The sequence below is a fragment of the Patella vulgata genome, chromosome 7 (genome assembly GCF_932274485.2).
Source record: "Patella vulgata chromosome 7, xgPatVulg1.2, whole genome shotgun sequence".
Taxonomy (NCBI): domain Eukaryota; kingdom Metazoa; phylum Mollusca; class Gastropoda; family Patellidae; genus Patella; species Patella vulgata.
Window position 1 is genome coordinate 12,999,119 of NC_065885.2, and position 23,487 is coordinate 13,022,605.

Genomic DNA, 23,487 nt, shown 5'->3' on the forward strand with positions numbered 1-23,487 from the left:
TACATTTCAATAAATTTTACTTTTTATGAGTTTTCATAATTTTCGGCTCTGTAAATATTATTTATGTTTTTTTTACTTTGTCTCGATTCTCAAGACGGTAGATTTTATTATACATTTTGCACCTGTGATAATCGAGACTTTAAACATCTCGCGACAATTTCCGCGATTGTGTTTCATCATGGCTTCCAGACAACGTGAGGTTATGTAAAAAGTAAAGAATTTTTCGAATGTAAGACATCATACGTTAGCGTTAGAACTTTTATTCTAATATTTATTCAGGTAATAATCGTAGGGTTTGGTATAATAAAGTTTTAAGTTAGGTACTTCACTGAAATGAGTTTTACATGGCTTGCATTTCTCTGAAATGGCAAGGTCAAAAAAATCGGGTAATCCAGAAGCGTAGAAAAAAATTATTATAAACCCTATACAATAATTGAAATATTAGGTCTCGGTCCCCTATTTCATAGCATAGTACAATACAATTGCAAATCAAAATGTATAGCCTACAAGTATTTTCTGTAAGTATGGAAGGTTCAGACTGGACTGGTTGTCAGATTGAGCTAACGGAAATCATGACATGAGTCATCTCATGGGAGCCATCATATCCCATGTCGTGGAATTGTGGAACATTTTGTCAAGCAATCATGAAAAGATGTCACATGTAAATAGAATAAAGATTTGTAAGAGCTCTATCCTTTTTGATGACACAAAAAGATGTGGCCTCAGTAGGCCCTATGTCATATGTCACTATGACCATGTGTATGTTTAAGATCCATGAGGAAGAGCAAATCCAGAGTAGTCTCCCTCAATATTAGTATTTTACTTTTAGTCTCTAAATGATAAAATATTATGTTGACTTCACCTTTCAGACGAAATTGACCAGTTCTCTTTACATGGTTTCTTTCATTTTTATTCTACTTCTAGTCACTAAGTCAGGGTTAGCCAATAGTCACCAATTTTTTTTTCTTTCAGTTACGTTAATAAGAGAATATAAATGTCTGTAGTCATAGTAACGAGTAGTTAGAAAATGTCTGGAGTATTGAACCGACAACTTACAATGGATGATTCTCAGAGGGGTCAAGGCGATGCTGGAGGTCGTCAACTTGGTAATGGACACAGCCAAGGGTCAGCGCTACAATTCTTTGGTCAAGCAAAGAAAAGAATCAACGATATTTTTAAAGAAATTGGAGAATACATTGTGGAAACAGATAAATTTGTTGATGGTAAAACAAAAAATAATTATTATTTTGTTTATGAACATAAGACAGATGTAGAAATAAATGTGCCATTAAACAAATCAGATTTTTGAGTAGAATTTCCCTGTTTTTATGTAGGCTTCGGGTATTTGAAAAACATAAAGTCGATAATTTTAGATTTGTTTTTTTTTCTCCAAGCATGGGTATTAGACACCTGTCGCAGACTTTATCAAGTACAAAGCCCCTGTGCATCATTTGCATTTTCCATGCAAAAATGGATTCAGATTAATTATGTAACATTTAATTAAGAAAACAAAATCATATATAAAGTATATTTATTGTATTTTAGATGTGGTGTTATCAGGTCAGGATATTATTAGCCAGGAATGTTGTCGTGTTGTCAAGGGTTTCAGTCAGAGGGTTAATGGTATCATGGAAATATTGGCTCGAGATAGAATGAAAGTAGCCTTTTTTGGCAGGTAAAGTAGTTTATTGTTAAAATATATGGCTTGACATAGAAATTGTGTCTGCATACAGCTATATAAAAATATAGGCTCAGTTAGTATGATGCTTGCTCACTAAACCCTGTTATTTTTTTTGTGGGATTTTCTAAAAATTTCCGTTACCATATAAGTGTCAAATTTGGAACACTTCCAAAAATTGACAAGTAAAGGCGTCAGATTTGATTTAACTGAATTGATTTCTGCGTAAATCTGTTGTAATCAGTAATTTATGTATGTTTTATCTATGATTATTTCCAGGACGTCAAATGGTAAAAGTACTGTTATTAATGCCATGTTACGTGACAAGATCATGCCCAGTGGAATCGGTCATACAACTCACTGTTTTATACAAGTTGAAGGAACTGATTCCTCTGAGGGCTTTCTACTCACAGAAGGGTCTGATCAACCTCAGAGCATAGGGGTAAGTCGTTATGATGGAACAGAGATGCTCACACTTTTGTTATTTGTAAATTGTTACACTCAAGTCCATACCAAATTTGCTTCATAGCACACTGTGCATGATATATGCCTGTCTTCATTCGGCTGGTTGATGCAGCAAATTAGTGACAGTTGGAATTCGATATAAGAGTAGGCTGAAGCGCCACTGTCGGAGCAAAATTTCCCTCATATGCCCGCCTTCTTTAGCCCGGTCGGAGCAGAACAGTAGAATGTTCAACCCCATTTCATTTCACTGCAGCAAAGTAGGATGTTATGCTTTAATATTCAAATAAATGCGATGACATAGATGTCAATTTATGAACCGACAAATTCCAGTTGCCCTGGCGATTGAGGCATTTTTATGTTGTCCTCACTGCCGACTCTTTTCAATACCAATTGACAGCATTTATGATAATTATTAGGAGTATTTAACAAGAGGATCTGCATTCATATTTGGGCTATTCAAATAGTTCTCCAATCCCATTCAGACATCCTGAATAAAAATATTGTATGGAAAAAAAAATATTTGGATTGCTATTGCTTTGAGAAATTCTACTTTCACAATATTGCATTTTGCAAGAGGTTAAAAATTCTTCAAATGACGGTCAGTGGCTAGACATAGTATTTAATAATTGGTGTTCTTTTTTTACAGTCTATAAAACAGTTGGCTCATAATTTGAGTTCTGTAAAATTAGAAGAAAATTCCTTGGTTCGTATATTATGGCCAAAGAGTAAATGTCGTTTATTAAAAGAAGATGTAGTATTTGTTGATAGGTTTGTATGATTTGTAGACACTTGTAGATATGATTATTGATGTTTAAGGTCACTGCAGTCCCTGAGATATAAAAATAAGTGTACTGGGCTTTGGTATAACATGATGGAGATGTGTTCAATTCTAAACAGCTAGCTTATCACAAATTTATAATTGTAACAAATGTTTTAGCAGATACTTTAATTTTGATGTTAAGAATAGGATTTGAATCCCTCTAATGCTTCTTTTTCTCTATCTGTAAATTCCTAAGATATCATATACAATCTTCCAACTGAATCTGGAAAAGTTACAGAATTCGAATCTTGTATTGTTTACATTGTAGCATAATTAATACAGTTTTGCTTGTTACTGCATCCTATTCACTTATATTCTCTTAATAGTCTTACTTAAATGATAAATTGTAAACACTAATGTTCTCCTGAATAAAATACTGTTTAAACGAATTAATACAATTTTCGAACTGGATCATGAAAAGTTATAGAATCTGACACCTGACATTTGTTTAATTATCACATTATTAATTTTGTTGATTTCAGTCCTGGTATTGATGTAACACAAGAATTAGATTCATGGATAGATAAATATTGTCTTGATGCTGATGTTTTTGTGTTGGTTGGAAATGCTGAATCAACCTTAATGCAAACAGTAAGTATATCTATTAGTATACACAATTGTCTGCTGTATTGTATAAAGAAAGATATACAGAATCTAGAGAGAGAGAAAACAATGGGTTTTAACTTCCACTTAACACAAACTAGGTTATTTCAGCTATTTGTTTGCTTGTAGGTTTGTTTTAGCAAAGGGAGGAAAATGGAGAACCTGAAGAAAACCCACTAGGTTTGAAAGGCTACAGGTTGTCATGTAGAAGCTTAGGATCGAAACCATGCCACTTGACTCAATTACAGACCTTATGATCTGAAGTCCATGCATTACACAGCTCAACCAGCCACAATGTCAGCAAGCCCCCCTCTTAAACTGAAGGGGGTTGGGGGTTGGATGGCCGAATGGTTAGCATATGCACGCTTTATCATAAGGTCTGTCATTGAGTCCACTGTTGTGGTTTCGATTCCCTGGTTGTACATGACAAGGAGTAGGGTCGCCTGTCCAACCTCGTGGGTTTTCTCTGGGTCCTGCGGTTTCCTCCCACTTCTAAAGACCCCTACGCGAAACGAATTATTGAAATAGAATTGAACCAAATGTTAGTCCCAATATGATCTTGTTTGTGTCAGGTGGATGTTAAACCCCATTTCTCTCTCTCTCTCCCTTAAACTAAAAAAACGATAACTTTATGCCCTCAATTTGTAAAATAGTATAACACATATTTTGTTTATTTTCAGGAGAAAAATTTCTTCCACAAAGTTAGTGAACGTCTGTCCAAGCCGAATATTTTTATTCTCCAAAATCGTTGGGATGTTTCTGTGTTAGAGGAAGATGCTGATGATGTAAGATATTTTTCAGCCAATCAAATGCACTGTATTATTTTTATGGAAAATAAATTACAAAATATTGCCAGAAATTGATCTAAGCAACATATTTTGTAGGGCACCCAAGATATGCAAAAAATAGTTTTCAACATCCCCATCAACCAACAGGTTTCAATTTAACCCCCCAAAAAACCTCCAAAAGTAACCTTTTTCTCCATCAGGTGTTTTTAAATAGAGCAGTCCTAATGCAATAGGCATAAATATTTCGTTATATATCTATTTATTTATTCGATTGTGTGTTTATTGTCCCATGCGGAATAATGTTGGGAGTGATATATAAATGAACTCGGTCTGTCTAGGTTTTGTTGCCAGAACATAAACTGTCTAAATTAACCTATATGTACAATCATCAACTTGTACACATTTCTTTGATTTAATTAATGTACACATCTTGTCAAACCTCCAAAGGCTAATATCTTCACTTGCAATAGAGTAATTGGAATGAAATTTTCAATATATTCATTTTACATTATCAATTTTCGAACTATTATAGCAAGAGCGACCAACTCTTTATCTACATCTTACATATTGTATCTTTAATAATCAATTTAAGTACAATGAAGCCGTGAAAAATTGAAATGGCGGACTGCCACTTTCACAATTTAGACTTGAAACGTTGATGATTGAGTGGTGTTGTTTATTTATTTTCTAGGTTCGTAAACAACACAGTGATCGTAATCTACAGTTTCTAATAGATGAGTTGAAAGTTGTGGACAAAAAGGAAGCAGAAGACAGATTATATTTTATATCGGCACGAGAAGCTCTTGTTTCACGATTACATGAAGATAAAGGCACACCAACACCCAGTAAGTGTATAGAAAATTCTTTTGGGCATATATAATGTTTTTACTTGTGGTAGTATTAAAGATTATCTTGGCTTGGCCAAAAATAACCTCAGATGTTTTAACCTTAGTTCTCATTTCTCAGGTGTGGAAACTGCAGAGTTGACAAGAAATTGTTTCTAGTTGTTCAGATTGGACAAAAAACTAAATGTCCATCCATGTGCATTTGGAACTTGAAGAAGAGACACAAATTGTCATCCTTGCATTGCAGACGTAACTATAAAAGTGAAAATAACCCTATGTTAGTCTTAAAATGACCAAATTGTTGTGTTGACAAAACTTTAAACCCCGTTCCAATTCCAATTATTTTATGATGCCAGCCTCGTGTGTTTTCTCCGGGTCCTTCAGTTTCGTCTCACTGCTAAATAAAGCCCCCTACGCTACGCGCAAGCGAATTATTGAAATAAAATTGAACCATATGTTAGTCCCAAAATGACCTATTTTGTTTCGAGTGGATGTTATACCCCATTTCTCCCTCTCTCTATTTCATGATGCTATCTCTTCATAAGCTCAAGACTTGGCTTGTTACAAGCCTGAGTGATTTGAATAAATATATAAATAAGAAGTCTGTATATTTTGCCATTGTGTTTTTATAGCTGGTAGTTTACAAGAAGGTTTTCATATGAGAATGTTTGAATTTGCGAATTTCGAGAGAAAATTTGAGGTGAGTTAAATTAAAGCTATAATTTAGTAATATCTCAAGTTCTGATTTTGCTGGTTAACTATTCACTGTGTTAGATAATCTACTATTATACTTGGAATATTTGGTGTCATGTACAAGGCAGGGTACGCTACTTCTCAAAGTGTTTGTTGATATCCTTGCATTTGTTAGCTCTAAGTAGTGACAGGTTTCATGCACCAGCCAAAGGGTGACCACCTGTTCCGCATTTCATGGCACAATCCTGCATTGCGCTGGACAGTCCCATCGCAATCTCATGCTTACAGCGTTCGGGACAAGCAGCTCCGCCACACACAGAGCCACAGAAAATAATATAGTTTTAGAGCAACATATATTTTTTTAAATGTCCTGCAATGTGATCAAGCAAAGGTGGTCACCCTATAACCAGCCATGATGCAACTTTTTATTTAGTGATGAGTATTTACCATTTCTAATCACCTTGGGGTGGGGGGGAGGGTGGCCGAATGGTTAGCAAGTGCGCTGTATCATAAGGACTGTCATTGTGTCAACAGGCGTAGTTTCGAATCCCCGGTTGTACGTGACAAGGAGTACCCCTACGCGCAAGCGAATTATTGAAATAAAAAATTAAAAACCATGACCTAGTTTGTGTCGCATGGACTTTAAACCCCATTTCTCTCTCTCTAAACACCTGATACCACTTGTGCAATGCAGTGTATACTTATCATATCTAGAACATCTGATAGTTACTATCTCTTAATTATTTGAGAAGTTTTGGGACTGTGTTAAGACAAATATTTACTGGTGTATTATACGTGTAATGCACATGTAGGCTACAATAATCACATTGACCATATATGGCATTCTAGCAGTAAGAGATTAGATTAATATTTTTTAATTTGAATCAGCAAAAAGCATGCCATGGCTTTTTGCCCTTATTAATTTGATTATATGTACCTTTGTTTTGAAGGAATGTATATCAAAATCGGCGGTACAGACAAAATTTGAACAACATACAGCTCGGGGTAAAAATATAACATCTGAGGTTCGTGGTGTCATGGAAAACACGTACATAAGAAGTCTAGAACTTACGTAAGTTTCATATTTTACTTGTATTTATATTTACAATAGATAAACAGTTAATATCAGGAATCTTGTCATATAACTTTAACTCTTAAGCTATGCACCCTTTAAACATGTACTAATTATCTGATATGTTTCTATTTTTAGTGAAGAACAACTGAGTGTAAGAAGAGGAAAGAATGATGAATTAGATTATTTAGGGAAACAATTAAAACTGTTGACACAGGAAGTGAAAGATAAAATTAGATCAATGGTTGAAGATGTTGAGAGAAAGGTAAGAGGGTCATGTGATAGCCTTCTCAACACAGTGCTGCACAGTGGGGGGGTTTAATGGCCGAATGGTTAGTGTGTGAATGCTGTATCAAAAGGTCTGTCATTGAGTCAACTATACTCAATTTTATACAGCAAGTCAGTATTTGGTTGGGTGGTTATCTATACGCTAAAAATTTGTTTGTGGCGTGTCCTGTATATTATGACCTTTAATTCCAGGTTGCCAGTGCATTAAATGATGAAATACGTCGTCTTTCGCTTCTTGTAGAAGATTTCGATCGACCATTCCATCCAGATAATTTATTATTAAACGTCTATAAAAAGGTCAGTAGGACACAATTTATTATCGTAATATTGTCAAAATGTATTTTATTTAAAGCATAGAATTGGAATATTTGACTTTCAGTGCCAACAGATATTCTTCTTGATTTATCAACTGTGGTAGTCGAGCTATAGGGCACCAATTCCTGTCATGGATGCTGACTCACGAATCTGGAGGTCGGGTGTGCGATCCCTGCATTGGCCGAGATAGTTCATACAGATTTTCCTGTGTGGTTCCCCCTTGTCAGTGATGCAGGACAGGAGGGCCTGACAAGGACAGCTGTCTAGTTGTTTGGATAGGATGAAAAACCGAGGTCCCGTGTACACATTGGCATGCATGTAAAAGATCCCTTGACAGTTGGAAATCGATATAAGAGTGGCGGTAGTGCCGCTGTCGGGGCAAAATTTCCTTCATAGCACACTGTATGACATTTCATTGTCATGGGGAGAGAAGAACCGCAGCATAGTTCTGTTCCCTGACATGATGATTAACACTGAGATGTATATGAATTAATCCAGATTAAAGTGAAGGAAACCGGACCTGTCGACCGTTGAACACAATATCTGTTACATTTCTATTGGTTTTGTTTGTAAATTCAGAAACGAAATGGGGTTTAACATAGGTCTTCTCTGCACTAACCGAGCTAATAAAGATAGGTATAAAGTATGCTGTTAGTGATATACACATTACCTTGATTTTTTCATCTTGTCCGAACTATTAGACACTTTTCCTTGCTAAATTCTCTGTCCTGCACAATTGATGATGGGAAAATCAGACTGAAAAATTCTGAGGAACTTACTCAGCCAACACCAGAATCCACACATAATTGGACAATTAATAGCCAAATCCTTTTACCATTAACCCAGATTAACGCGTATATGTGTCAAAGCGAAAGTAGACAATTATGGTTTAGACTGATGTAAAGGTTAGCTTTTACCCAATTAGTAAGATGAATATCCCTGGAAATTATTTGTATTTGTCAAAAATTCAGGCATTAGTAGCTGACATTTTGTATTTTATGTCAGACATACATTAATAATATTAACCTTTGAACCTTGAAAATATTGTGGGTGCCGCATACCCTATCCTGACTTTACAGCGTGATTTTGCAAAAATGACGTCATTTTAATTGGAAATTAATATATGTGTAATTATAATTGTGTGATATTGGAGCAAAGATATTTAAACAGAAAATGCGCTACAGCGTCAAAGTCGGTTTTGCGGCATTTCAGCCTCTAAGAGTTAAAAATAGAGAGATGGTGCCTGATAAAACATGAATTTGTGTCGGATAATGTCTGTGACACGTGCCTTATTTCTAGACTTGAAGATGTTAAATGAAACAAAATTGATTCAATCTATTTTTGACCGTTTGTTTGAATTTGAATTTATGTGTCAATGTTTATAAGGAACTACATGTGTATGTGGAGCAGTGTCTGTGTCAGAATCTAGGAGGTAGATGCACTGGAAATATAACAAAAAAACTTGATTGTGCTGAATTCTTCATGGCTGGTGAGGTTATCTTCCCCTTTACCTGTTAAAACACCAGCATGAAATACATGTATATATATATATATACCAGCAGTAGCCATCTTGTCTTCCTCTTTTTACATGTTTTTATGTGGTGTTTTGTTTATAAACCTTTACATCAAATCACATCATGTAGGACAAGAAATTTACAAATTTACAAAGATGTTATGGCCGACTTGTCTTTTCAGTATTTGTTGTAAAAAAGCTTCTGATCATCTGTTTGAGAGTTCGAATCCCATTCAAATTACACTGTTCTGTGAAAGTTAAATGTCTAAAATGAATATCAATCCAAAAATAATTTAATATCATTAAGTAATTGCAAAGATACTTTGTGGTAAATGGAAAATTTTGCAACATTCGGCAACCTTTGAAGACGGTGTAAAATTCTTTTGATAGGCCTCTTATTAATCTGATTGAATAAAAACCGGGAGATCATCTATTCTTGATATTTTGGTTTTCTTAATTAGATGTCAAATAATCAATTTGAATACATTTAAGCATCGAAATGCATTATGTAAGAGCTAAATCTGCCTATTGCAGGTCTTTTTATGACATCAAATAACATGTATATTAAACTTTAAAAATTTATTAACATTACAAACAGATAATCAACTCTCTCATCCATCGGATGGCTCTGTTTTTAAGTAGATTAGAACAATAAAATAGGGAATCAAGACTTAGTCTCGTTTGTCAAGTACTATTTTTACGGTAATAAACAATCTATGTTACACTGTGATAAAACTTCAAACACTCATAACTTCCCACAGAATAAAGTAATTTGACTGAAATTCTCAATTTTTAAACTATTATAGCAAGAACGAGTAGCTCTGTATCTAAATCTCACATAATGCATCTTTAGGTCGTGAAAAATTGTAAATAAAAAGGGTGATCAACAACTTAAATCAAGATCTGATGATGATAAAACCTCTGAGACAACCTCCGAAATCCTAATGGTCATTTAATTATGCTGATTAATTAGGACTAGAGTTAACGGTAGCCTAAAAAAGATTATGTCTCACTACCGGTAATGAGAAAATTACGTTGAAGTTTAAGAAATTCTTAGAGTAAAACTAAATATTGTCATAGATAGTGCTGGGTATTTTGACTAGTCACAATATGATACGTATCACAACACAGCTGTCACGATACAGTTTGAACCATGACACATAATCAGGTTAAAAATTGGACACACAATTTGGATACTTGATTATTCTGTTGACATAATCTGTTGACATAATCTGTTGACATAATCAGGTTACAAATAGAACACCCAACTTGGATACTCGATTATTATGTTGACATCATTATCTGTGAAAGTTTTTCGAATTGTGTCAACTACTGTGAGTCGTACTTTGCGATTCGATACAGTGTATTGCGGAAAGATAAAATCATGATCGATTTCAAAATATATCATGTCAGCACTTGTCATTCAACGATTGGCTAACTACATTGTACTTGTTCAGAATTAGCACCATTCATCGTTTTGTTCAATTTGTAACTTTTTTTTCCAATATTTTTTTCTTTTTTTAAGCTTTTTGTGTGTTTGGTTTTTGTATAGCATGTGAGCTATGAAACTTTCCATTACTTAATTGAAAGGGGATCATGGTGGGTAAGACGCTAGCTCACTATCCTGGAGGTCGGGTGTTCGATGCCTGCATTGGCTAAGAAAGTTCATCCAGATTTTCCAGCGTGGTTCCCCTTTGTCAGTGATGCCTAAAAAGGACAGCTGTCTAGTCGTTCGGATGTGACAAAAAAAAAATGAGGTCCCGTGTACACATTGGAGTGCACGTAAAAGATCCCTTGACAGTTGGAATTCGATATAAGAGTAGGCCGTAGTGCCGCTTTCTGGGCAAAATTTCCCTCATAGCACACTGTATGGCGTATGCCCGTCTTCATTAGCCCAGTTCAGGGCAGAACAGTAGGACGTTAAACCCCATTTCATTTCATTTGCACTTAATTGAAGAATTACTCAGATTTGTAACTCACCTCGGTATTCGATTGAAAGTTCTGAGATTGAATTCTCTCAAACCCTCATAAAGCAAAATGGGGTTTAAAGTCTTACGTTCCTGGGCTAACGAAGTTAATGATGACTGGTGCGCGCCAACCCTTCATTGAATTCCAACTGTAAAGGTTTGTCTTTACCTGTCCTTGGAGGGACCTTTGTTTTTCATCCCATCCCATCCAAACAACTTTATTGAAATTTGAGTAAAACAGGAGTTAAAAAATGGAAAGTTCTATAGCTCATGGATCCATGGGGCTTTTTTTGGTGTATTTATTTTTTATTAATGCACTGCTTGCTTCGTTCTATTTTCTTGGTGTTTAGGAAATGCATGCCCATGTAGAACAGACTTTGGGTCGGAATCTCCAGCTTCGATGTTCTACGGTTTTGTTACAAGGTATAACAGATACACAAAATCAGATGACAGGTAAACATCTTTCTCACATCTCGAGTTTTAATAGTAAGGGCAGGATGACCACAACACAGATAAACAGATTATACACAAGAAAAAACCTGCTTTATCTTCCTGAAAGTAAAATTCAAATCTGGCTAATTCTATGGTAATAGAATCAGCCATCTATATAAATGGGCATTGGCCCATAAATAGGGTAGGAAATAAACTAACTAATATCTCAAATGTTCTGTATTATATAAACTTAATATGTTGAGAAATTAAAAACTAAGAATTGGTATGGGTCACATCATCTTTCTCTTACGGTATATCACCTTTAACATTAACTTATTAATATATTTCATAGATGCTTACGTTAAAATAAATGGTATTAGTCACACAATTTTACTGTTAAATTATCCAAAATCATTAATCGAATATTATTTAAATATTTGATTGAGAATTAGTATTGATCACATCATCTTTCTCTTACGGTATATCACCTTTAACATTAACTTATTAATATATTTCATAGTTGCTTACGTTAACATAAATGGTATTGGTCACATGATTTTACTTGCACATTATTCAAAGTCATTATTCGAATAGTATTTAAATATTTGATTCAATTTAATTGGTAAATACTTGCAAGGTTTTCAGGCTTTTTCTTCTTTTTAGATTTCTATAAATTGTGAATCTTTTAAATCAAAATCTTTTTTTTTTGATATCTCATTATGTATTGAATTTAGTGTTATAGCATTGATTACATCTAAATATTTTGTGTAGGAAACAAAAACAATTATTATATACCATTAGTTTAAATCGACAATGAAATGAGTTAGAATGACCATGAAAAGTTCAAATGATTAAATGCAAAGGAACGGATCAATTTAAAATAGCTCAAACGTACTTGACCGATTGGTAAAGGTAGCAATATGTGTAGGCAATATATATTTAAGTTTTTAAGAAATTGTAATATGTACTTGAAGTCTGTAATATGATTGTTGTGGGATATATACATGTTTGTGTTGTGTGAGGTTCAGTCAGACCCATTGAAATTACTGGGAGTACTCAATTGGCAGGCCGGAATTATTTGAATTTATGCGATTGCAATTGATTTGCTAGGAATTCAGTCTACTCACATTTTGACCAATCAAAAACATGTGATGTGAACAGAATTGTGATGTAATCAAGCGTTTCAGCTATGGTTATTGGTCGAAATAGTATTATATTCGGTTGGGAAACGCCTAGTCGCACAAAAATTATTGTTTTTACTTGGATCAGCTCATTTAGAAGGATTGAGAGAAAATTCATTTCTGGAATTTACAGTTGAGTATCTCCAATAATTTACGCATGGATGGGGAGGGGAATAATTCCTTTGACGTTATTATATGAATTATAAATTTAGATTGCATTGTAATTGTTTATATATTATAACATATTTAAAATAATTTGATAAGAAATCAGATTAATAATTCACATGAAAATTTTTGAAAAATTTCACTAAAATGTTTTTGAAAGTTATCACAATTTATTTTTTGAAAAATATTGTTGAATTATTTTTAGATTGTTAAGTGAAAAAAGAGGAATATGTTGTATTTAAGAGATATTCACATAAATGTCTGTAACATAAACTTTATACAGCCATCCAATCAAATGCCCTTGTTTATTATTATACACTACTTTACTAGACAGCAGTGAATACTTGTAGTATTTTTTCATACATGTGGAAATGCTTTACGATTTAGTCTTCTCACTTTGGATTGTAAATAGCAACTTTTACTCCAAAACTACAAATTGTGTTATCTATATTGATCATTGTATTTATATTCATTTCTTTCAAGCCATACACAAGGAGTAGGGTCGCCTGTCCAACCTCGTGGGTTTTCTCAGGGTCCTCTGGTTTGCTCCCACTGCTAAAGACCCCGTACGCGCCAGTGAATTATTGAAATAAAATTGTACCATATGTAAGTCCCGAAATGACCTGGTTTGTGTCGAGTGGACGTTTAACCCTATTTCTCTCTCTTTCAAGCCATACTTGATCTATTTTTGAGTTTGTTTTTCTGACTTATTCCTTTTTTTGTAGTATGGACAAATTTAAATACAAAATTCGACAAATAACGATCATATTATTTATACTTTAAGAATACATGTATGAAAGGTAATTGTGATTTTAATCCATGCAGACTACAGTAAATAAATAAGCATTTTTTGTGGTTTTAGTGTCAAACATTATACTGATATGATTTATCTCCCCTTATTTTCCAGAACGATTATCAGCATTATTACCAAACGAAACTCGACAGCATCTTTTTAATCAAATACCTAAACGGGACTTTGAAATTGCCTACCGTTTAGACTGTAGAAATCTCTGTGCTGAATTCCGTGAAGATATAGAATTCCGTTTTTCATTTGGACCAGCTGCCTTGATGCAGAAATTGATGGGATCGAAAAGTGCTAGATCAGCTTTGTTAGGGGCCACCAGTTCAGTAAGTTTTATATTCTTTTAAATGGGGGGGTTGGATGGCTGAATGGTTAGCGTGCGCACGCTGTATCATAAAGTCTGTCATTGAGTCGACTGGCGTGGTTTCGAATCCCCGGTTGTACGTGGAAAGGAGTAGGATCGCCTGTCCAACCTCGTGGGTTTTCCCCGGGGCCTCCGGTTTCCTTCCACTGCTAAAGACCCCTAAGCGCAAGCGAATTATGTTAATAAATTTAAACCATATGTTAGTCCCGAAATGACCAAGTTTGTGTCGAGTGGACGTTAAACCCCATTTCTCTCTCTCTCTCTCTTTTAAATGGGTTGACTGTTGTAGTTCCCTGCCCATTGGAGACTGCAGGGGATTATTGAAATCCGTTCTTGTTTAGGTTTCACTAATAATGTAAGCTGTGTATAGTTTTAAATAGGTTGACTATTGCAAAGAGGTAATGAAGGTGATCAGGGCTCGGTTGTCCAAAGCATATGGAAATGTCTTCTTTGATTGGCATTTAGTAATTGAACATATTAGCACAAGGTACAATTTTATGGATACAGACAATTACTGAGGATGCTCTTGTCTTTATCAAGCGAATGATACAGATATGTGAATAGTAGACAAATATATACAGAATATTGCAAAATGTTGGGTAATTTATTCAAAATAATGTTAGGGGAATATGAGCATTATATTGATATCATGTCCTTGGCTGATTATTGGTTTCATATTCAGTAGACCAACTGAAAAGATTGATAAGTTGATACATAAAATCAGCTATAATTCGATAAATTCTGGGTTAAAAACATAGTAACATGTCTGACACTCCAGGAGGAAAGTTTCCACTGTCCATATATGGGTAGGTGGTTCTCGACGTCATGAGGCATAAGGACCAATCATCAAAATTATGTAATATTTGTTCATTGAATTAATAGACAGAGTTATTTCAAGGCCATTGTCCATGTTAAAAGACTGATTTAGATTCTATCGAGTTAAACACGCATTGGGTTCTTTAGAGAGCAGATACCATGTAGTTTCGTTTGGAGAGACCGTTGATGTTCAAGAGACACCATCTGGATTGAGTAGACCCCAGTGATTTGTGTTAGAGCCATATGATGTTACCCGGGTAGTCAGTAAACTCGATCTGCTAGTTAGGGGGTGGAGAGAAAGACATGTTAATTTTGAGTATTGGGCTGACCTTAAAAATATCTTTGTTTCACCAAACCCGACCCACAATCGAGGAGAAGGGTCGGTAGGTCGGTTTTTTTTTCAGATTTTTTTTTTTAAGTCAGAGAAATCAATACAGAAAACTTATTAGCTGTATACTACAGATTCATTAATTTTGTTTAATGAATTTTGGGTCTGACGTAAAAAGTAACGAACTTAAAGTTTTTATTAAACTTAAGGGCTAATTTGACAGCTTGATAATTTTCCCGGTGGAAACATTCGTCTTTATTGGCAAACAAATCAATGACATCGCGATTTTTCGTGATGCACGACTCGCACACGATTTGCCACGAACTTGAAGTGTGAAACTCCTTCAACACGTTTTTAACGATCGTGCGGGTTGTGCCTTCATTTTTCTTGAAAACGGATATTAAAAATATCGTCGTCATGTTTAAAACGACGCCCCACAGACATAGAGGCAGAATCATTTCGTGGTAATGGACGTGCTTTCGTCTGCAATCATTTTATTGAGAAGCGACACCTATGTCGCTTTCATCTTGATCAACCAGTTTCAATAATGAATCAAACCATAGCCATAGTAAAAGGAAATATATCTCGTGATATATTTCAGGTTGACACAAAAAATAAAATAAAAAGATCGTGGAAAAGTGCAATAAAATAATTTAAGTCGGGGGTGGTTTTAGTCAGTCGGTCGCGTTAGGCAAAACAAAGATATTTTTAAGGTCAGCCTTGTAATGTAACCTATGTATCCAGTGCTTGACATAAAAATGTAGAAATGAACTGTTGCATTGTTGTTCCTTGTAGACAATCTTCTTAGTTGGTGATGAAACATAAAACATGTGTTTATATCCCAAAGATCTTGGTTCTCATCCGATATTCGCGAAGATCAGACCGTAACCTCCTGGATTATGGCCCCTGTTTGACCGAAAAATTATTTTGTGAAAATCGGACTGAAACTGGGGGACAAAATGGCTGCTCCCTGTACGCAAATAGTATTAAACTTAAATGAAACTTTGACAAAACTTAAACAGTCATTGTTTTTTAAGGCGAGCAATCACTCTCGAGCACCTGCCGCGCACCTGAATGTCGACCGAGGGGAGGCTTTTATTATCCCTCCCCTTAAAATTGAAAATCGCTCTCCTTTACAAGTCATGGGGGGGGGGGGGGTATTATCATTTATGAAACCAGGAATGACCCCCCTTACATGCAGTTATTGATCTTCATACACACAAGTAATCACTCTCCTTAATAATCGATTATTTCAATTTGTCGATTAAGGGAAGTTTTTCTCGGCTCCCCTCTAAAATACAAATAACAATGACTGCTTAAAATGTGTTTATATCCCAAAGAGCTCAGGGGCTTTGGATATTCGATCATATCAGACCATAACTTCCTGGATTATGGCCCCTGATTGTACAACTGTTGCACCATAATGAAGGTTGCGTTCAAATTTCGGGAAAATGGGCGCTCCTTGTACGCAAATTATGTCAAAGTATGTAATACTAAGGTTGTGGAATCTCTAGAGGTCAAAACTTTTGTCCTATTTTGATGAAATTTAAAACATATGTTTGTATCCCAAAGATCTAAATCCCTTTCGATATTCGCACATTTCAGACCATAAATTCCTGGATTATGGATCCTGATTTTGTGATTAATTGCGGTGTTATTTTTTAGATTGTTCTCTATCCATCTCTTGCAAAATGTGATCTTGTCTTGCCTGGCAACTGCTGGTCAATGATTAAATCAACATTGTGTTGACAAGATGTTATATTATATTTTAGATTAGTCAACCACCTGCTAACAGAGCGGCTGGTGATGCTCCTGGTTTTACTGAACATGATAACGAAGTTCTTGCCTCCATCTTGTCTACTTTTGCTTCACTGACTTCAAGGTCGTCGTTAGGGACAGTTGCTGTAGCAGGAGTGGTATCTTGATTTGAATTTTTTTGAAAACATAGATTTATAACATTTATTATTTTATATCCCTGAATATGTACAAGTACATGTAGATTAGTTTAGTCGTAAAGTTTTTAGAATTGCAGATTTCTCAGTCTTGAAAAGAATTGACTTCTTGGATTTGAACTGTATGTGACTCATAGATGGTAGTGGGCAGAGAAGAACCATAGGATTTTTTAAGCCATGTTCTCACTTGTCAGCTGTGGCATCTGCAGGGCTGACAAGTAAAGTTTTGCATAGTCGTTCGGATGGGACAAAAACCAGAGGTCTCCAATATGCATGTTAATGAGCACGTAAAAGAAACCTAGGCAGTTGGCAGTTACCATTATGTTAATCTCAGCACTGTAATCCGGGTATTATTTAATCTTGTGTATTTATCACTAAATCTCATACAACATGACTGCTGCAGTATTTTGTTAACGAGAAATTAAACTCCATTTCATTGTATTACTCATTAGCTTATGCCACTTCATAATGGCTATGAAAGTTATGATTTTGATTTTTTTTTTTGTTATTTTTGTTGGGGGGGGGGGGTGGATGGCTGAATGGTTAGCGTGTGCACTCTGTATTATAAAGTCTGTCATTTAGTCAACTGGCGTGGTTTCGATTCCCCGGTTGTACGTGACAAGGAGTGGGGTCACCTGTCCAACCTCGTGGGTTTTCTCCGGGTCCTCCGGTTTCCTCCCACTGCTAAAAATCCCTACGCGCAAGCGAATGATGGAAATGAAATTGAACCATGTGTTTGTCCCGAAATGACCTAGTTTGTGTCGAGTGGACGTTAAACCCCATTTTTCTCTCTCTCATCCTTATTTTGGTTTTATTTTATTTCACCCCGAATGTCTATATTATGTATTTCTATATTATAGTTGGCTAAAGCTGCTGGTTGGCGTGTTATCGCTGTTACTGGTGCCTTATATGGTCTCTTATATTTATATGAGAGATTAACCTGGACAACCAAGGCTAAAGAAAGAGCATTTAAACAACAATATGTGGAATATGCCAGCAGTAAATTACGACTTATTGTAGATTTAACAAGCTCTAATTGCAGTCATCAAGTACAACAGTAAGTTGAATTCTCTATAGGTGTAACTTTTAAAACATAATTTAGTTATTAAGCACCTGAAATCAGACAACCATTTGCTACTCAGTGGAACTGTTACATTACATTCTATCTGTTGTTCACACTGTTAAATTAGTCCTTCCATCTGTCCGTTTGCACTGTTTAATGTGTCCTTCCATGTATCGCTTTGCACTGTTAAATGTGTCCTTCCATCTGTCCCTTCACACTGTTAAATGTGTCCTTCCATATGTCCCGTCACACTGTTAAATGTGTCCTTCCATCTGTCCCTTTGCACTGTTAAATGTGTCCTTCAGACTCCTTCCATCTGTCCCTTTGCACTGTTAAATGTGCCTTCCACATGTCCCTTCACACTGTTACATGTGTCCTTCCATCTATCCCTTTGCACTGTTAAATGTGTCCTTCAGACTCCTTCCATCTGTCCCTCCTCACTGTTTAATGTGTCCTTCCATCTTCATTAGATTTATGTTAATTTCATTAGAATTTTATGTTATTTTCATGGGGATAACTTTAGCTAAGTAGGTTAGACACTGGCTCGCTAGCCTGGAGGTCAGGTGTTCGATCCCTGCATTGGCCGAGAAAGTTCATCCAGATTTTCTGGTGTGGTTCCCCCTTGTCAGTGATACAGAACGAAGGGCCTAACAAGGACAACTGTCAAGTCATTTGGATGGGACGAAAAACCGAGGTCCCGTGTACACATTGGCGTACATGTAAAAGATCCCTTGACAGTTGGAATTCGATATAAGAATAGGCCGTAGTGCCGCTGTCCGGGCAAAATTTTCCTCATAGCACACTGTATGGCATATGCCCGTCTTCATTAGCCCGGTTCGGAGCAGAACAGTAGGACGTTAAACCCCATTTCATTTCATTTCATTTGTTATTTTCATTAAATTTATATGTTATTTTCATTAAATTTATATGTTATTTTCAGAGAATTAAGTTCAACGTTTGCACGATTATGTCATCAAGCTGATATTTCTAAAAATCAACTAAAAGAAGAAATAAAAATGTTAGATTTAGTTATAGAAAAACTGAAAGAAACGACAAATAAAGCTAAAACTTTAAGGTAAATTTTGTATATTAGTGGGTAAAGAGTTGTACATGTTTTGTTGTAGTCTGGGAATATTTGAAATTCAGTGTTGCGAGTGACAAGGAGTAGGATAGCCTGTCAAAATCATTGGTCTTCCACAAGCTACTAAAGAACCCTAAAGATATTCTTTTTGTTGTCACTGAGGAGTGAAAAGGTCATATTCAGGTTTTGGTAAGTTGTTCAGGAGAGTCAAAAAAGTGAATTTTGTAGAATGTTCCAAATACAACCTTATGACTCCCCACCGGCAATATGTAAAGCGATTCGCTAGTGTGGTTACTCATTTGGCGCCGATCGAATCGGACGAACGATACAACTGTATGATTTAGCTAATGTGTCCACCACTTTAGTGTTAGCCCCTATATGGCCATTTTGTTTTATTCTCTCATGATTTACAGGTGCCCCCTTGGTGAGCTTAGTGTTGCCCTTGTCAGTGGAGCCCGATGGAGGACCTTGCAAAGTATAGTGTCAAGTCAATCAAATGGGATGAAAAACAGGTGCCTTGTGCCTATTGGCATGTACGTAAAAGAAGCCTTTCAATTCAAAGAAGTGTAGGTGTAAACCCATCATTATTAGCTCGATTGGCGCAGAATAGTTTGACGTGAAACTTCATTTCATAAAATATAAAAATGTTATTGTGTATTTCAGGAATAAAGCTGATTGGTTAGACACAGAGTTAAATAGTTTTACCAGTTCGTATCTCACAGATTCAACATGATATAACTGAAATCTATAAATATTTAACTTGAAGGCGAACATAGTTACATCTCTATGTGGTTATAAGGACTATAGTTGAACTAAAATATATCCAGATTAACGCTGGGGTATAATCAGGTGTGGAAATAATATCTGTGTGCCTGGCAATGTCTGTGACAGGTGCCTCGTTTCCAGACTTGAGAATATTGGTAAATATGTGAGATCGGAATCTGCTAGAAGAGAAATGATCAATGTAGTTCTCAGTAAACAAACAATGGAAAAGATTAGAATCGGAAGTATTTTTGTTTGAAACAACCTTCAGCAATAATCAAGTATAGTTGTGGTGAGATTTCAATGAACTTGGATACACGATTTTGACCAGAAGTCCCACCCGTGGATAAATTATTGAAGTAATGATCTGTAAATATTAGTTGCTTTAGCAGACGTGTTCTTTATTGACTTCGGAGGTTTTGTTTAAAAAAAGGACCACACATGGCTTTACGTAAGTTGCAGGAAGTAAGCTTATTTTTTGTGCAGTTTTGAGGTCTATAATTAATTTATTAATGAATTGTAGTGCTTAAAACTTGAAGAGTATCAATCTAAAATTTCCATGTTTAGAAACTTTCTCCCAAATGTTTTTAATCCCACGACGAAAACAAAACAAAATACACCCTGTATGTCCTTTTTTACATCAGGGGCATATCTCATATACCGTTCAAGATATTTTTATGAAACTTTGTATACACATCCATCTATAAAGCATTTGTGTCTTCGACTAACAAGAACTTTCTCTAATTGATTCTTTTCCTGTTTCCATGGTAACAAATTTGACTTTTCTTGGGGTGAAATGTCTCTTGAGAGATGATAGGCCGATACTCTTTGATTTTACTGAAATATATATTTGTGTATTGTATAACTAGGGGTAACATGTAGAATCCTTGCTTTATATAGACTGTTTCACATTTGTGTAAATTATTCAAAATATCTGACCATTGAGATGTTTCACTTAAGAACGTTCTTGCCTTTTTTTCTATTTTCTGTTTTTAAAAAATGTAAAGAGTTAATGAATGAGTGTATTTTTACAATCATTTAACTTTACATCCATGTAGCTATGACATCAAGGATCAATTCGACATATTGGAGTCTGAGATTATTACCGGTAGTGACGTCACATTGACACCATGTGACAAGGCAAGCCAAAAACTAACATCATCTCTTAAGTACCATATTATAACAACTCTTCAAATAATTGAATTTAAGCGAGAATTGTATATTTTCTAAGAAAGTTGGATTTAAAAAGGAAATGATACATTTGACTATTTCTTAACTGACACAAGTGAATTATAGGATTTAGGATTATTCCTTAACATGGTAGGATTGTGTGTATAGATGTCATGTATTTAAAAAGTTTATTCTAAACATATGACTTAAAAAAAAAAATGCAATTCTCGCTTTAAGTTACATAACAAAAATTCATTTTATTATTGACTTTTTTCTTTTATTTTTAGTTGTGATGTAATGAAATTATTTTATAGAATATAATTAAGATGAAATGGTTTATTAGATTATTGATATATTAGTCTTTGTTGTTTTCTTTGTTTTGTTGTATATTATCTGGGTGCTATTTGTTTATTGTTTGTTTATGGATCCATCTAATTGAAATTGTGCCAACATCTGTTTTATACTTTCCATTGTTTACTTTACTTCATTTTGGTCTAAAAATACTTATTGATATGGAATATTCAGTAATGCACAGATTGTGATTGGTCAACTCCAGTTTAACCTACCAATAGAAGCCCGTGATACAGAAAATCCTCAAAATGGTTTGACTAACAAGATATTGTAGTACAAGACAACTAGTAATCTATTATTGTAAGCAGTGAGTATTTGTAGTACAGATACAATACTACTAGTAATCTATTTTTGAAACGGTGAGTAATTGTAGTACAATACTACTAGTAATATATTATTGAAGCGGTGAATACTACTAGTGATCTATTATTGAAGCACTGAGTAATTGTAGTACAATACTACTAGTGATCTGTTATTGAAGCAGTGAATAATTGTAGTACAATACTACTAGTGATCTGTTATTGAAGCAGTGAATAATTGTTGCACTAATGAAATAATTATTGTTGTTATTATCTTTACCGTATTGTTATTATTATGGATTGTGTTCTATGACCGCATGTTGATGTTGGCACGTTCTTGAATTGTTTGAGGTCCCTAGTCATTACCATTACTGAAGGTCTGAGCTAAAACAATTATATTTTCTTTCTCTGGCCATGGATATTAATTAATTAAAGATATATTAAAATAAAATATGGAATGTTAATTAAAGTTATTAGTCTACTGTCTGGAAGTGTTAATATGCACGAGTGATTGGTATTTTTATAATATACATGCATGTAGAATATGGCCTGTTCAATTCAAGCACTTGTTGTATGCCCTTGGCCCTTATAAACTTTTTAATACTCCACATTTACATGTGAACGTATATTGTGACGGCTCTGTCAGGCTGGATGTCTAAAATTTGTTTATATCCGAAAGATCTCGGTTCCTTTCAATATTGGCATGTGTCGGACTATAACTTCATGGATTATTGCCCCTGATTGTACGAAAAATCATTTGTTTTTTTGTTTTTTTTAGCACTGTCCATCTCTTGCAAATGTGGGCATATCTTGCATGGCAACCACTTGTAAAACAGGGTTATGCTAACTATATATGTACATATTTGTTTTCCTGTGAGTAGCAATGTTAGATTGTTGTTTTGTCAGTTTGTCATATTTTATCATCTATTCATGTATCTGTTGTAACATAGAACAGCACAGTACTCCTAGATGTACAACAGACTTAAACCAATAGAGACCTATATAAATAAAACAATATTCCTGGATGTAACAGTTATTACTAGGCTAGTATGAGATTCCTTGAAAACAACAAAAATATTTTACAGAATTCATATGGTTAAAGTTAAAAAGTAGCGATGGTTTCTCCGATTTATATCAAATTTGTATAAAATGTAATTTTAACATGCCCAGTGTACCTGTCTTGTGAAATAAGTCAATTTTTCTATTGTTACTAACCATACTTAACCTCAACATGGAATTTACTGTGTATTTTGGTGCTGTGGGAGGGATTGATGTACATGTGAGCTAAGCCATTTCCCCTTCCAGAACTGTTTTCTTTAAATAAAGATATTGTTGTAGAAATGAAATCTCATACCAGCCCGTTCCATTGGGATATACATGTAATGTACTGTTAAATGAAGAATAAAATTAACTAAAATTGAAAGTTTAGATGGAATTTTTAAAAAAAAATGCCTATACATTATTGCTTTTCATATTATTAGATTCTTTTAATATTTCTAACTGCCTTCACTAACTTAAGATAATAAGAGGATTAACATACATTTAATCTCATAATCATCGTAATTTATGATATATAATGATATATATATGTATAAATGTGTTTAATACATGTAAATATTATAAAGCCTGATATTAAATTATGCAACAAATTTAGAATAAAAAAACTTGACTGTT

General features: G+C 34.7%; 1 protein-coding gene across 3 annotated transcripts; it reads left to right on the forward strand.

Moving 5' to 3' along the window:
* Positions 1-108: 108 nt before the first annotated feature.
* Positions 109-23,487, forward strand: LOC126828761 (mitofusin-2). Of its 3 annotated transcripts, none has more exons than XM_050558733.2 (18): positions 109-229; positions 973-1,223; positions 1,546-1,675; positions 1,958-2,120; positions 2,790-2,911; positions 3,446-3,554; positions 4,247-4,351; positions 5,046-5,199; positions 5,832-5,899; positions 6,843-6,964; positions 7,103-7,229; positions 7,445-7,549; positions 11,398-11,500; positions 13,733-13,953; positions 16,908-17,051; positions 17,948-18,144; positions 19,091-19,225; positions 19,895-23,487. In XM_050558733.2, the coding sequence occupies exons 2-18, from the start codon at positions 1,028-1,030 to the stop codon at positions 19,962-19,964; spliced, it is 2,271 nt and encodes a 756-aa protein (XP_050414690.2). In that variant the 5' UTR covers positions 109-229; positions 973-1,027; the 3' UTR covers positions 19,965-23,487. The 3 variants fall into 3 exon arrangements, with proteins under 3 accessions (XP_050414690.2, XP_050414689.2, XP_050414687.2); XM_050558732.2 differs by lacking the exon at positions 11,398-11,500 and adding an exon at positions 8,954-9,056 and having other exon boundaries at positions 141-279; XM_050558730.2 differs by having other exon boundaries at positions 141-279.

Excerpts from the sequence above, each read along its gene's own strand:
- LOC126828761 (XM_050558733.2), top strand. The coding sequence starts at position 1,028 with ATGTCTGGAGTATTGAACCGACAACTTACAATGGATGATTCTCAGAGG. Across the intron at positions 1,676-1,957 it reads AAAGTAGCCTTTTTTGGCAG|GACGTCAAATGGTAAAAGTA; the intron begins GTAAAGTAGTTT and ends GATTATTTCCAG. Across the intron at positions 7,550-11,397 it reads TATTAAACGTCTATAAAAAG|GAAATGCATGCCCATGTAGA; the intron begins GTCAGTAGGACA and ends CTTGGTGTTTAG.